At 39.4% G+C, this 15114-nt stretch overlaps 2 protein-coding genes across 3 annotated transcripts in view; both read right to left on the bottom strand.

Annotated features, from left to right (window-relative positions):
* Nucleotides 1-15114, bottom strand: part of ZNF738 (zinc finger protein 738) — a 452488-nt gene that overhangs the window by 259470 nt on the left and 177904 nt on the right. The window lies entirely within an intron of this gene.
* The window catches only part of LOC104657238 (zinc finger protein 431-like), a 50186-nt gene that overhangs the window by 31457 nt on the left and 3615 nt on the right, over nt 1-15114 (bottom strand). The window contains exons 3-4 of the mRNA XM_030912895.1: nt 2359-2485; nt 1762-1857 (exon numbers count right to left, since the gene is read on the bottom strand). Coding sequence (XP_030768755.1) covers nt 1762-1857; nt 2359-2485 — 223 coding nt within the window. The remainder of the gene's footprint in view (nt 1-1761; nt 1858-2358; nt 2486-15114) is intronic.

Below are 15114 nucleotides of genomic sequence, written 5' to 3'. Positions count from 1 at the left end.
ATCTTCAATCACCGATACCCTTTCTTCCACTTGATCAAATCAACTACTGAAGCTTATGCATGCATCACGTAGTTCTCGTGCCATGGTTTTCAGCTCCATCAGGTCATTTAACGACTTCTCTACACTGTTATTCTAGTTAGCCATTCATCTAATCTTTTTTCAAGGTTTTTAGCTTCTTTGCGATGGGTTCGAACATCCTCCTTTAGTTCAGAGAAGTTTGTTATTACCGATTGTCTGAAGTCTTCTTCTCTCAACTAGTCAAAGTCACTCTCCAAGCAACTTTGTTCCATTGCTGGTGAAGAGCTGCATTCCTCTGAAGGAGAAGAGGCACTCTGATTTTTAGAATTTTCAGCTTTTCTGCTCTGGTTTCTCCCCGTCTTTGTGGGTTTTTGTTGTTGTTGTTGTTGAGACGGAGTCTCACTCTGTCGCCCAGGCTGGAGTGCAGTGGTGCAATCTCAGCTCACTGCAACCCGGCCAACGTAAAAAATCTTTACAATGAAATATATAAGATATCAATGAAAGAAATTAGAGAAGACAAAAATAAATTTAAATATATTTTATGTTGGCCAGGCGTGGTGGCTCACGCCTGTAATCCCAGCACTTTGGGAGGCCAGGGCGGGTAGATCACAAGGTCAGGAGATTGAGACCAGCCTGGACAACATGGTGAAACCCTGTCTCTACTAAAAATACAAAAATTAGCACAGCATGGTGACGCATGCCTGTAATCCCAGCTATTAGGGAGGCTGAGGCAGCAGAATCACTTGAACTCGGAAAGTGGAGGTTGCAGTGAGCCGAGATTGTACCAGTGCACTCCAGCCTGGGTGACTGAGTGAGACTGACTCAACAAGAACAACAAAAAAATTCATGTCTATGGATTGAAAGAATAAATATTGTTAAAGTACCATATTATCTAAAGTAATCTATACATTCAATAAACTTCCTATCAAAATTCCAGTGGCATTTTTTTCACAATAGGAAATACAATTCTAAAATTTACAAGAAACTACAATAAACTTCAAATAGCCAAAGGAGTCTTGAGAAAAAATAACAAAGCAGAGGGACAGGACATCATAATTTATAATTTCAAACTACATTTTAAGACTATAGTAATAAAAACAGGATGGAATATGTAGAAAAATTAACAAGAAACCCCTAATGGAACAGAAACCACTACTCTCACATATTTCAGACAGGATGCAAAAAGAGAACTAAAAAATAATTTAACATAGAGTTTTTCAGCTGGGTGCAGTGGCTCACACTTGTAATCCCAGCACTTTGGGAGCCCAACATGGGTGGATCACTTAAGGACAGGTGTGTCAAGACCAGCCTGGCCAACATGGTAAAACCCCGTCTCTACTAAAAATACAAAACAATTAGCTGGGTGTGGTGGCAGGCACCTGTAATCTCAGCTACCAGGAGACCGAGGCAAGAAAATTGTTGAACCCAAGAGGCAGAGGTTGCAGTGAGTCAAGATCACGCCACTGCAATCCACCTGGGCAACAAGAGCGAAACATGAGCAAATATTTGATATTTGTGTGTTCACCCAAGGAAAAGGAGAAAGAGAATTTAAAAACATAAAACAGAAGATGCCCTTTAGTGAGAGAAAATTTTAAGAAAATATTCAGTGTTCCCAGAAACTATATGCTTTGCAATACAGATTCCCAAATCACATTGTAAGGACTGGGTTGCCCTTTTTTTTTTTTTTTTTTTTAACCTTTGTACCTCTAACCTGTGTTATCTCTTGTGTTCACTCTTACCTACCTGGGGATTCATCCACCATCTCATGTCTCTTCATATTCCAGGGCTCTTTTTCCTGCTCCAGACTGGTGATTGGGTCTTGCTTAGAGACGTCAATACCTGCTTTATTAAAAATAAATAGCATAAATCTTGCTTATATTCTCCAGTTACCAACCTAGTACTGTGCTCAGTAAAAAGGATGTAATAGAATATTCTAGAAAATTAATCCCAAACTACTAATTAATGAGATACATCTCTAACTATTTAGAAAATATTTTAAATTTGTAGGTCCTTAATTTTACTACCTGGTACTCATGAATCAAAAACTGATGGTGAAAAATAGATTTTAAGATACAGGCAATGATATTTTATGCCACCAAATTTCTGGATTTACCACTAGAGTGAAGGATGCAGATCAGCTCAGGAATGTGGAAAGTTCAAGTCAAGATGAAACATGTTGAAGAAATTATTTTCTACAGACAAATCATCAAGATTTTCTTGAAAACTGGGATTAGAAACTCATTTATACAAAGCATAAATTACCAAAAAAAAAATTCTACAAAAAAAGAGACATAAAACCTTTAGAGTACATTAAGAATTGTGTATTAAAGTTATTCTCACCCAAGAAGACCAGGTTTTTGTAGTTCTCTAACATCACATTCCTATATAAATTCTGCTGAGCAGGGCTCAGGCATTCCCACTCCTCCAGAGAGAATTCTATGGCCACATCCCTAAATGTCAATGTCTCCTGAAAAACACAAGCACAGAGACACACATATATTTACCAGGTGGCCATGGGCAGAATTTATTATTTGACTTAAGGTGAAATGAGAGAGTAAAGGGAATTGGTTCTGAGTTATAACAATAACTGAAATTATCCAATAATTTTTAACACAGAAATATTCACAACACCAGTGGATATAATAGTTTTCTGGATCATAAAGAATATAATTAAGGACACAAATGTATACATGTTTGAGTGCTATATTTACATCATAATGAGTTGTGTATGTTTTCAGACAAAAAAAGACATGTTGAGTTAGATGGTACCTCTGAAATTTAAATGTGTAAGATAAACTGGAGATCCTGTCATGAAGCTTTTTTTTTTTTTCTTCCAGAAGATCTGGAATAAAGTCTGAGTTTTTAAAATTCTAACAAGGTCACTAGTAATGCCAATGTTTTTGACCCAAGAAGACTATTTTGTCAAACATTCCATAAGTGAAAGAGACTGTGTTTTTCCCAATTTTTCTGGCCTATAAACAAAGAGCCTTCATTTTCCAAAGGCAGATACTTGCAAAAAACAAACAAAAAAACCTAAGAAAAAAGGGCAGGTGCCAGATTAAATGTGATGGTTTATGCACATCAGCCACATAAAGATACTTAATAATAAAGAGAAAAACAATTAACTCTACAGTGAAAAAAAGTCAGAGAGCTCTTTAACCAAGCAAATTATTAACATCAACAACACTAGAATAAATTTTACTATGTGCTGACGCACACAGAAGAACACAACATCACTGCTGAGATATTGCCCCTCAAAAAGTCAATTATAGACAGAATTTAACCATAAAGAAAAATCAGTTTTATGTGGTCAGGATATCTCCCATGTTCTATAATTTTTAATAATGATTTTAAGCAGTCCTTCTTTAGCATCCTAGAAAGCAGGTATCTCTGAATAATTTTCTCCAGAACTTCCCGGGTAATAAAAGCCATCCTGTTTAAATAAGCATTTTCTTAATCCTGTTCTGCATAGAGCTAATGGAGAACACAGGTGACACCTCAACATTACATATTCTCCATCCTTCCTAAGGACCCTAGCTTTCCCTCAATAGGAATCTTGAGTATCCACATCTTCCCATGTTCAACAGCCACAAAAGGAACACTTTTAATATGGCAGATCATAAATTCATGGTAGGAATTCTGCATTGCATATAAGAAGCCATGATGTAGAGAAGGCTCTGGTACGTAGGATAGAAATATTTTTTAGAGACCCTTGATTATCACAAGAATTTTTAAAAGTACGTGAAACAAAATCATTGGGGAGGAAAAACACAAGTAGAGAAGTAAAGATTTGCAAGTACTAAACACATGGCACTCCAGGAGGCAGAGTGGACACAGCTCTTGATCTGAGACACGTTTAGCTGAAAAGAAGCCATTTTTCCTTTCTCCTCCTCCTCTGGAAATCCTTTTCAGATAAAATTATCGGACAAGTAACACCTGCATCTTGAGAACAGTCCCTTAAAGACATCAGCACCACCTGCTTACCTACTAGCCTCACACTCACAGAAGGACCAAAACCAAAAAGTCCACTCATTTTTCTCATTTATAACAGAAGAGATGAAGGAACAATGAGCTGCTCCACGGAAATAAAATATACGTTCCTCTTTTCCCATCTCCAGGTGCCCTCCACTGCCACAGACACCAACAATTTTTACTACAGTAACGAAAATATGGGCCACTGCCCTGCCCTGTCCCTACCAAACCCAAACAGAACAGGTCCTAAAACCACCCTTTAGTGCAAATGTGGCACTTAACTCTCAGGAATGTATCTTGAAGCCTTCATACTTGATTCTGGTCTCACCAGAGTCACATGAGGCCCTTCATTAAAACAACATGAATGCTTCCACCCAGCATACACAGAACCTGTGGAAAGGGCATAAGTAAAGAGATTTCAGCAACTTTTTTTTTTTTTTGAGACAGAGGTCACTCTCTTACTACACATATCTACATGTATCATGACAAAGATACCAAAAGCAACTGCAACAAAAGCAAAAATTGACAAATGGGACCTGTTGGGGTGATCAGACCCAACACTAGGTCATGGGGGTGACAAAGTCTGGTGAAGTCAAAGGATTGAGAAAAAGGCAGTTTGAGATATAAAGGTGGGACACCAGGGGGTCATCACCATCATGGAGGCTGCGAAGGCCCTGAGCTCTGGCAGCCCAAGCTATTTATTGGTAATCCAACAAAGAAACAGGTGGTGAGAACGTGGAGGTCAAAAGGGCAGGCACATGATCTACAGCTGTGACAGTTTAGCATTTATAAGGAACATGTTCTGCTACTTGAGATAATGGGAGTAGGCACCTAGGAAGGCTAGAAGCAAGGAGCCAGCAGGTCTAGACACATTCCAGAGGACATTATGCAAGCCCTGCCTCAGTTTCCCTCCCAACACTCAGCTTTTTCCCAACACCGACCTAATTAAAGAGCTTCTTCACAGCTAAGGAAACTACCAATGGAGTAAACAGACAACATACCAAATAAACAAAAATATTTGCAAACTATGTTCCTGACAAAGGTTTAATATCCAGAATTCATAAACAAGTTAAGGTTTACAAAAAAAAAAAAAAAAAAAAAACTTCATTAAAAAGCAGGCAAAAAACATGAACAGATGCTTTTTAAAAGAAGACAAACATGTGGCTAAGAAGCATGTGCAAAAAATGCTCACCACTCATCACTAGAGAAATGTCAAAAACAAACAAAAACCACAATGAGATACCATCTCACACCAATCAGAATGGCTGTTGTTAGAAAGTCAGTAACAGGCTGGGTGCAGTAATCCCAGCACTTTGGGAGGCCAAGGCAGGCAGATCACTTGAGGTCATGAGTTTGAGAGCAGCCTGGCCAATATGGAGAAATCCCATCTTTACTAAAAATACAAAAATTAGTGAGGCTTGGTGGCACACATCTGTAGTTCCAGCTACTCTAGAAACTAAGGCATGAGAATCTACTGAACCCAGGAGGTGGAGGTTGCAATGAGCTGAGATCACACCACTGTACTCCAGCCTGGGTGACAGAGTGAGACTCTCTCTCAAAATCCAAAGTCAGTAACAGATGCTGGCAAGATTGCAGAGAAAATGGAATGTTTATACACTGCTGGTGGGAGGGTAAATTAATTCAACCATTGTGAAAAGCAGTGTGAAGATTCCTCACAGAACTGAAATTACTGTTTGACCCAGTAACCACCAAATTGGGTATACACCCAACGCTGTCTCTACTAAAAATAACAAAATTTAACCAGGTGTGGTTACATGTGCCTGTAGTCCCAGCTACATAGGAAACTGAAGCAGGAGAATCGCTTGAACCCAGGAGGCAGAGGTTGCAGTGAGCTGAGATGGTGTCACTGCACTCTAGTCTCGGGAACAGAGTGAGACTCTGTCTCAAACAAACAAAAAACAAACACATGGAACAAATCTAATTGCCTATTAATGTAGACTAGACTAAAACAACATGGTATGGTCAGGTGAAGTGGTTCACACTTGTAATCCCAGCACTTTGGGAGGCCGAGGCAGCTGGATTACCTTAGCTCAAGAGTTCAAGACCAGCCTGGGAAACATGACAAAACCCCAGCTCTGCAAAAGACAGAAAAAGAAGTTAACCGGGCATGGTGGTGCATGCTTGTAGTACCAGTTACTTAGGGGGCTGAAGTAAAAGGGTGCCTTGAGCCTGGAAGGTTAAGGCTGAAGTGAGCCAAGATTGTACCACTGCACTTCAGCCTTTGTGACAGAGTAAAACACTGTCTCCAAATAAATTAATTAATTAAATAAAACAGAAGATTTAATAAAAACAAACTATGGTACATAAACCTGATAGAAGATTATGTGGCCATTAAAAAAAGAAAAAAAAAAAAAAAACCAGCTGGGCGTGGTGGCTAAGCCTATAATCCCAGCATTTTGGGAGGCTGAGGTGGGCGGATCACTTGAGGTCAGAAGTTCAAGGCCAGTCTGACCAAACATGGAGAAATCCCATCTCTACTAAAAATATAAAATTAGCCGTGCATGGTGGCACATGCCTGTAATCCCAGCTACTTGGAAGGCTGAGGCAGGAGAATCACTTGAACCCAGGAGGCAGAGGTTGTGGTGAGCTGAGGTGGTGCCATTGCACTTCAGCCTGGGCGACAAGAGTGAAAACTCCATCTCAAAAAATAAATAAATAGAATAAAAACAAGATTAAGTTATTTGCAGCAACATAGATGACGCTGGAGACCATTATCATTAGGAAGCTAAAACAGAAACAGAAAACCAAATGTATGTTCTCACTGATAAGTTAAATAATAAGAACACATGGACACAAAGAGAACAACAGACACTGAGGCCTAGTTGAGAACAGACAATGAAAGAACAAAAAGAAACAGAAAACTTAACTGTTTGGTGTTATGCTTAGTACCTCAGTGACAAAATAATCTACACGAAACCCCTATGACACAATTTTACCTATATAACAAAGCTGCACATGGATCTCTGAACCAAAAAGAAAAGTCAAAAGAAGAAAAAAAATTAATGTGTGGGGAAGAATGCAATGTAGGTGGAAGGAGCTGTTTGTTCTACAGATAGTGGCCCAGGTGGGGCTGGACTGATTTATTTCTGTGCCCATCCAAGTAGATGAGATTATGAACAGGTGGCTCAGAACCTTAGGCTGGTGGGGAATACAGGTTGCTGCTGCAGATTCACTATCTAGGGGTTGGCATATGCCAGGAGACTTAACACTTTTGTGGGTTTTTGTCAAGAAACACTAAGATCAACAATGCTGTGGAGAAATTCCTGAGGGTGGTGCCTAGTCCTGGGAGTGGTGTGCACATGTCAATGTCTAGTGGGCATGTTTGGAAGTGGATGGGAATCCTGTGGTGGCAGCTATGGGAAAAGGGGATCTGTCATCAGAGCTCCTTTCCTCAAAGTTTTCATCCACTCTCATCCTGGGAGGAGGCCTGGGATCCCAGGACAATGGTCAGTGTGAAAGCCTGTGTACAGGAGAGCAGAGCCTCCCATTTCCAGACACCAGGAGTTTTATTCCAGGACAGGCCTCTGTGATATCTTTCTTCTAGCACCAAATCTGTAGAGTTAGGTGAACACCGAGCAATTCTCCAATAGCAACTCAATGTCTAACATTTGAATTGTGACACCACCCAGAGTCAGCAGACCCTGATTCAGGGCTTAGTCTCACAACACTGCCCTCATTGTAGGTGCCAGTCACAAACCCCATAGGCCCATCTATGCTTCTGAGCTACTGTTTAAAAACTGGGGACTCCCACAACCTTCCTCAAGTTCAATAATTAGATCAAGCTACTCACAGAACTCTGCAAAACACTGTAGCTATGTTTACTAGTTTATTATAAAAAGCACAACCCAGGAAAAGTGAAATGGAAGAAATGTACATGAGAAAGAAAAGAGGTGGGGAACAATGAAGCACATACATAATCTAGGTAAATAGCTGTGATTAATAAAATCCTTCATCCTTTGTGTTCTCTAGAAATATTTTATGGAAAAAAACACCCTTCCCAGTATGATTTAGATGGTGCTCTCTTTTCCTATTTATCACATAGCCAGACACACAGTCTGTCAGAGGTGTATTGAACCAGAGCAACTCCATTTTGAATAGGGGCTGAGTGAAAATAAGGCTGAGACCCACTGGGCTGTATTCCCAGATGGTTAGGCATTCTAACTCACAGGATGAGATAGGAGGTCAGCACAAGATACAGGTCATAAAGACCTGGCTGATAACACAGGTTGCAGTATAGAAGCTGGATAAAATCCACCAAAATTAACATGGTGATGACAGTGACCTGTGGTCATCCTCTCTGCCACACTCCCACCAGTGCTATGATAGTTTATAAATGCCATGGCAACATCTGGAAGTTATCTTACAACAGTTTAAAAAGGAGAGGCATAGGCCAGATGCAGTGGCTCAGGCCTTTAATCCCAGCACTTTGGGAGGTTGAGGTGGGTGGATCACGAGGTCAACAGATCGTGACCATCCTGGCCAACATGGTGAAACCCCGTCTCTACTAAAAACACAAAAATTAGCTGTGTATGGTGCGCGTGCATGTAGTCCCAGCTACTCAGGTGGCTGAGGCAGGAGAATCACTTGAACCCGGGAGGCGGAGGTTGCAGTGAGCTGAGATCACGCCACTGCACTCCAGCCTGACGAAACAGGGTGACACCATCTCAAAAAGAAAAAAAGAGGTATAAATATTCCACCCCTTGTTTAGCATATAATCAAGAAATAATCATAAAAATGTGCAACCATAAGCCCTCAGGGCTGCTCTACCTATGGGGTAGTCACTCTTTTATTCTTTTACTTTCTTAACAAACTTGCTTTCACTTTATGGACTCGCCCTGAAGTCTTTCTTGAGTGAGATCCAAGAACCCTCTCTTGGGGTCTGGATCAGAACTTCTTTCCAGTAACGTCTTTCTGGCAACCACAAAGGGAGTATACTGAAGAGACCTCTGACCCAAAGGAAAATCATCTGTGTGCACCAACTGGCTGACTTTGGGTGAGTGGGGTGCATATACCTGGGTAAAGGAGGGGATTGAGTTAGAGGCACAACTTAGGAGAATTAGAGTCTCTCCTAAGACAGAGTGGGTTAAAGCCTCCTCTTAAAACATAAGGATGCTTGACTGAATTTGGATTCGAAGCCCAACTTAGAAAAGTTATATTCCTTCCTAAGATTTAAAATGTTAAGAGACCCCTCTCAGTAAAATCCGTCTCAGTTAAGAACTGTTTTGACACTATGGGATATTCATTGCTATTCTCTTTGGCTTAATCTGTCTTGCACTCTTTGCTGATGGCTATAGGTGACAGAATTAGGCATCTGCAGGACCATGGGACATGCGGATCTTTTTCTTGTCCAAAAGAGAAAACTTAGGTGCCAATGAGACTGCTGGAAAAAATCTTCTTTCCTACCAAGAAGCAGCCACCTGAACTTTTTATTATTGCTGCAATCCGTAGGTCTTTCTCTGGCCTCCTGAGCTCTTTGCCTTCCCACTCTGCCACAGGCGATGCTTTTTCTCTCTTTTCCCTTTCTTATCTTTTCTATTACTCAGAGTAACCATCTTGCCCAGAGGCCTCAAGTTGAAACTCCAGATCAGAGATTGAATTGACAACAGGGCCCAAATGGGGCCAAGTTTAAGAGTTGCCAGTTTGATATTGGTTGCTAAGCAGAGTGGCTAATGTCTATGCTGTCATACATATTTTGCTATGGGCAGAATAGAAAAAGATAATTTTCCTTTGTGTTGTGACTTGGCCCCCCAGGGCTGTGGTGGAGCCAGACACGTGCAACTCAGGAAAAGGGAACTCAGAAGCCTGGCATGCTGGCAAAAAGGGTACAAATTTCTTACCAGACTTCTGGCCTCTCTCTATGCAAACTGATGGAATGAATGGTAAAAAATTACTGTTACCGGCTGGGCGCGGTGGCTCAAGCCTGTAATCCCAGCACTTTGGGAGGCCTAGATGGGCGGATCACGAGGTCAGGAGATCGAGACCATCCTGGCTAACACGGTGAAACCCTGTCTCTACTAAAAAATACAAAAAACTAGCCAGGCAAGGTGGTGGGCGCCTGTAGTCCCAGCTACTCGGGAGGCTGAGGCAGAATGGCATAAACCCGGGAGGCGGAGCTTGCAGTGAGCTGAGATCTGGCCACTGCACTCCAGCCTGGGCAACAGAGCGAGACTCTGTCTCAAAAAAAAAAAAAAAAAAAAAAAATTACTGTTTATCTCCTACGTAAAGTTCTAATTAATTTGGAGATGTCTTTGTGAGGTTAGTCTTAAGCTGTGACAAATCTGTTGTACTTTGTGCTGTAAATTTATCTTTCTGTATGGCTCTGTCATTAAGAGGGGTACCTTAGGATAGAATGCAGGACTAGGACCCCTTAAGGCTGATGTTCAGGATGGCCCGGAAAAGTGCTCAGTCCAGCCCTTGGACGCTTGACTTTGTGATCACATGACAGTACTTTCTCTTGGTCTCCACCATCACAATGGTGGCCCAGGTTCAGGGTTCCATTCCCAGCTTAGGGGATGAATACTTTCTTGTTTGATATTTGGGTGAGCTTTACTGTTTGTTGATTCTCTTCCCCTCCAGGAACCATCTTCAAGTTTCCTTTTTCAGAACACCTGTGAAGTTACTTTTGGTAAAATGCAAAAGCCAGAGATATTGGCTGTTTGACCTGACTAAAGTCTGGTAACAAGAAATTTAAAAGGACTTTTTAAAAGAGCACTATGGTTAAAAGTCGGCTTAATTAAAAGCAGATATTCAAGCTCTAACAGCCTAGGACTCCTTGAGAAAAAAAGTAAAAAGATCCTTCTCAAAATCTAAGTTTCTCTTCTGTTTTGCATTGCATTATCTGACTTTTTTTACTTTTGGGGTATCAGGAATTACTTCACATTATAAAAGAACTTTGGCATATAATAACTGGGTGAGAAATATACTTTTGGAATGGCTAAGGACAGTTATGGGGAAAACTCAGCTCTTCATGTTTGGATCAGAGAAACATACTCTGGACCACTTAGGAAGTATGGAGGTGTCCCCATGTCCCATGGAGAAATAAGACTTCCCTTGGGATGAACTGATTCTCTCCTTTTTAGATCCAAGATCTGATGTAAAAACAGGAGCCTTAATTTAGGGGGATCCATTTTGTGTTCCAGTTGTTTACTTATTAAGCCATAAAAACTACATGCTTTCCTTGTTGTGGGCTAGTAATCCAACTAAGAAACTGACAAAGAAAAACCTTACAACTACTGAATCTTCTGTTTGTGTGTGTGATATAAAATAACTCTGATTAATTGGTTTAAAAATAATAAGAGCTTAAATCAAATATTTTGTCAGAAAAGTAAAAAGTGCAATACCTTTTAGTTCATGTGACAAGTAATCTTTTGAAAATAAAAACAGTTTTAAAGATCATTGGGAAAACAAAAATGTCTTCAAAATATAAACATTTGATCTAAATTATACAGGTCACATATTAGATTTGCCAAATACTTTAAGGTCATAAATTGGTTCTTTGACTTTTTTTTTTTTTTTTTTTTTTTTGAGACGGAGTCTCGCTCTGTCACCCAGGCTGGAGTGCAGTGGCCAGACCTCAGCTCACTGCAAGCTCCGCCTCCCGGGTTCACGCCATTCTCCTGCCTCAGCCTCCCGAGTAGCTGGGACTACAGGCGCCGCCACCTCGCCCGGCTAGTTTTTTTGTATTTTTTAGTAGAGACAGGGTTTCACCGCGTTAGCCAGGATGGTCTCGATCTCCTGACCTCGTGATCCGCCCGCCTCGGCCTCCCAAAGTGCTGGGATTACAGGCTTGAGCCACCGCGCCCGGCCCGGTTCTTTGACTTTTAAAAATTGTTCGATTTATCTATCTTGAAGCCAGTAGATTCTAAATAACGTCTTGGGACATATGGAATTAGCCATGCCCCCTAAATATACAAAGGTTATAAAGAAAAGAGATTTTATATAAGAAAAGACGTTGTATAGTAAATTATTATCCTAAAATGACGGGTTATTTAAAAAGAGGGATGTTTAGGACAAATCAGAAAGCCCAAACATGTTGTAGATGGTCTGTATAAGTCATGGAATAATTCACTAAAGGAAATTTATGCAAGAAATGTTGTACAATTTAAAGGTCATTAGGCCTCTGAAAGACTTCTCAAAATGCCAATATGACTGTTCACTGTACAACTTGCCTGCTTTACAGCTAGATAAGGCCTGGGACACATCAAGTTAGCCACACCCCCTAACTATTAATACACTGGAGTCAGACCTTATATATACTTGTGTCTGTGTCCTAGACTCCACGCCTAGTACGTAATTAAAATCCCTTACTTAGCAAGGGTTTCATCAAAAGTAAAACTTGCTAAGAGTTAACATTGTAACATGTAACTCTGACTACTAAAAAACAGTTTTACATGCAAGGTATGCAGAGAAAGTGAAATGTATTTTTGATAAAAGATTATAAGAAGACATGGAAATGTGGATTTTTTGCCTAGATTAAAAGGTTAAAGGATTGTTTTAAATTAGATAGAATAAAACTGAAGGTTTAAACAAATTGTGGAAGACTTGCTAAAATTTAATTGCAAAAGAGATTCTGTGTGTGAACATACTGACTAAAGTTAAATGGGTATTATTCAGTTTTTCTAGAAATTTAACATTGAGATAAAAACGATAGGTTTCTCTTAAAACACTGATCTACTCTTTAACAACAAGGACTTTGTGAAGAGTTATAGAAGGTTTATGAGAGTATTACCTTATGGTCAAATACTAAAATTTGGACAGATTTTTCTATAAAGATTAAGAATTGGGTTTGACATCAATAATACACAAATATAACAGTAAAATTTGGCTCATTTAGTATAAAAATCACACAGAAAACATTGTCAAATGTGAAATCATGTTTGACTATTTTTGGACTATTTGTGTAAATATGTTATTGGTATGTGTTCCAAAATTAGGGGAAACTCCTGTAATTCTAATGACTACATGTATATCATTAATAATCACAATTGTTACATAAAATTATTGTATGCCACAGAGCTAACCAAATTTCCCTGTCAATCATGTTTTTTTTTTTTTACTGTGACTGCCCTAAGACTTTTCCATCCAGACAATCATCTTATGTTGATCCTCTTCAAAAGATGATTCATAGTTAACTTAAGACTGTGACAGATGTTCTTAAATGCAAGTCTGTTGTAACTTTAGAAATTGTGACATTAGAGAAAAAACTTTCAGTATTCATGGAGAACCGAAATGTTCATGACTATGAAACAGAACAGGAATTAACTGAATGGAGTGAACTAATAGAAGACTGAAGTAATATTTTTTGACTTTGCATAAAATGTCACTGATCCTTTGTTTTTCAAGATCAAGAAAACTCTGACTAGTTAGGCAAAAATATCATCACCCCATTCAGCATGAAGTAATTACAGAAAATGAATCTTCATCCCTCTACAACCCTTAGGATTAAGGGTGCCCTTGTGGAAAGAGCAGGGAGATGTCAGAGGCATATGGAACCAAAGCAAATCTATTTTGAATAGGGGCTGGGTAAAATAGGGCTGAGACTGACTGGGCTGCATTCCCGAATGGTTAGGCATTCTAAGTAGGATGGACAGAAGGTCAGCACAACATACAAGTCGTAAAGACCCTGCGGATAAAACAGGTTGCAGTAAAGAAGTCAAATAAAACCCACCAAAACCAAGACGTGATGACAGTGACCTCTGATCGCCTTCACTGCTACACTCCTACCAGTGTCATGACAGTTTACAAATGCCATGAAAACATCAGGAAGTTACTGTATGTGGTCTAAAATTGGGAGGCATAAATATTCCACCCCTTGTTTAGCATATAATCAAGAAATAAACATAAAAATGTGCAACCAGCAGCCCTCGGAGCTGCTCTGCTTATGAGTAAGCCATTCTTTTATTCCTTTACTTTCTCAAAAAACTCCCTTTTACTTTACTGTGTGGACTCATCCTGAATTTTTTCTTGAGCAAATTCAAGAACCTTCTTGTGGGGCTTGAATTGGGACCTTGTTCTAGTAAGAACTCTGCACATTTTCTTCTTTTTCCCATTAAAAGATTCAGCTGAATTTGTCTTCAGTGGTCTAAATAAAATTTTTCACAGGCCCCAGAACTTTAAACTATTCTCAGTCTGAGTCAACATAAAACCTCATTTTATGTCTCTTCTAAGAACATGCTGACTTCACGCTAAAACATTCTCTGATTTAAAATCTGATTTTTCACCCTTCATTTGCCATTCCCCTCCCACTTTCTATCTTGTTTGCTTCTCCCTAGGAAAGAAACTCCTTGTTTGCCTAAACTATGCAATCCTTAAAGTTTTTGTAGTTGGTACTTTTTCCTGTGGCAATACTCCTTTGGAATTCAAAAATTTTTTTTTTTTTTTTTTACATAAACCTAACTTTTTTTGATATTCCAAAGCCTAGAAACTGCCTCAAAACAATAACGACTTCATCATCAGTAAGACCCTCTCAGTCCCCTTTCATCTTAACCTTAACTGCATTTGCCTGTGGGTCCCCAACTTTCCAGGGCTCTGTTAGCAGAAAGGCTTCTTCCATGGCTGAGGTGAGTAGGCTGGACATCTGCAGGGGAGGATCCCCAGAAATAAACTAGCTGGTCCTTTAATAATCTCCTTTTGTAGGCTCAATATTAGCCTTAGCTCTGAGACACTGGACTCAGGCTTTAATTTCCATGTTAGAATTACTCACTTGGTTTTTGAAACTACGTGTTTGAAAAATTCAGTAAAATTACTCACAGTGTTCATATAAGGGAAAGAAATTTTAAGGTACTTATATTTTATACCTCAATAAGAAAAGCAAAAGTATCTACTCCTTTAAGAAAAAATATATCTATTATTTTATTGTTTTCATTAAAAATCATGTAGTAAACAATTAGTCATATGGGAACACTTCTACGTGGTACCAAGTTTCATCTCATAAAATTTAGCATGAAACTCAGAAATCAAGATAACAGGATTTGAACAGAAATATTCACTGTCACAAATTTACTCTGCAGAAAGAGCAACTGATGTTTTCATGAATCTATGTAACTCACCAATTATCTACATTTTCTCATGGACACGTATTCATTTTCCACAGCCAAAACAGAA

The sequence above is a fragment of the Rhinopithecus roxellana genome, chromosome 12 (genome assembly GCF_007565055.1).
Source record: "Rhinopithecus roxellana isolate Shanxi Qingling chromosome 12, ASM756505v1, whole genome shotgun sequence".
Lineage (NCBI taxonomy): Eukaryota > Metazoa > Chordata > Mammalia > Primates > Cercopithecidae > Rhinopithecus > Rhinopithecus roxellana.
Note: the sequence above shows the minus strand (reverse complement) of the source record. Positions and strands in the feature narration are given on the sequence as shown.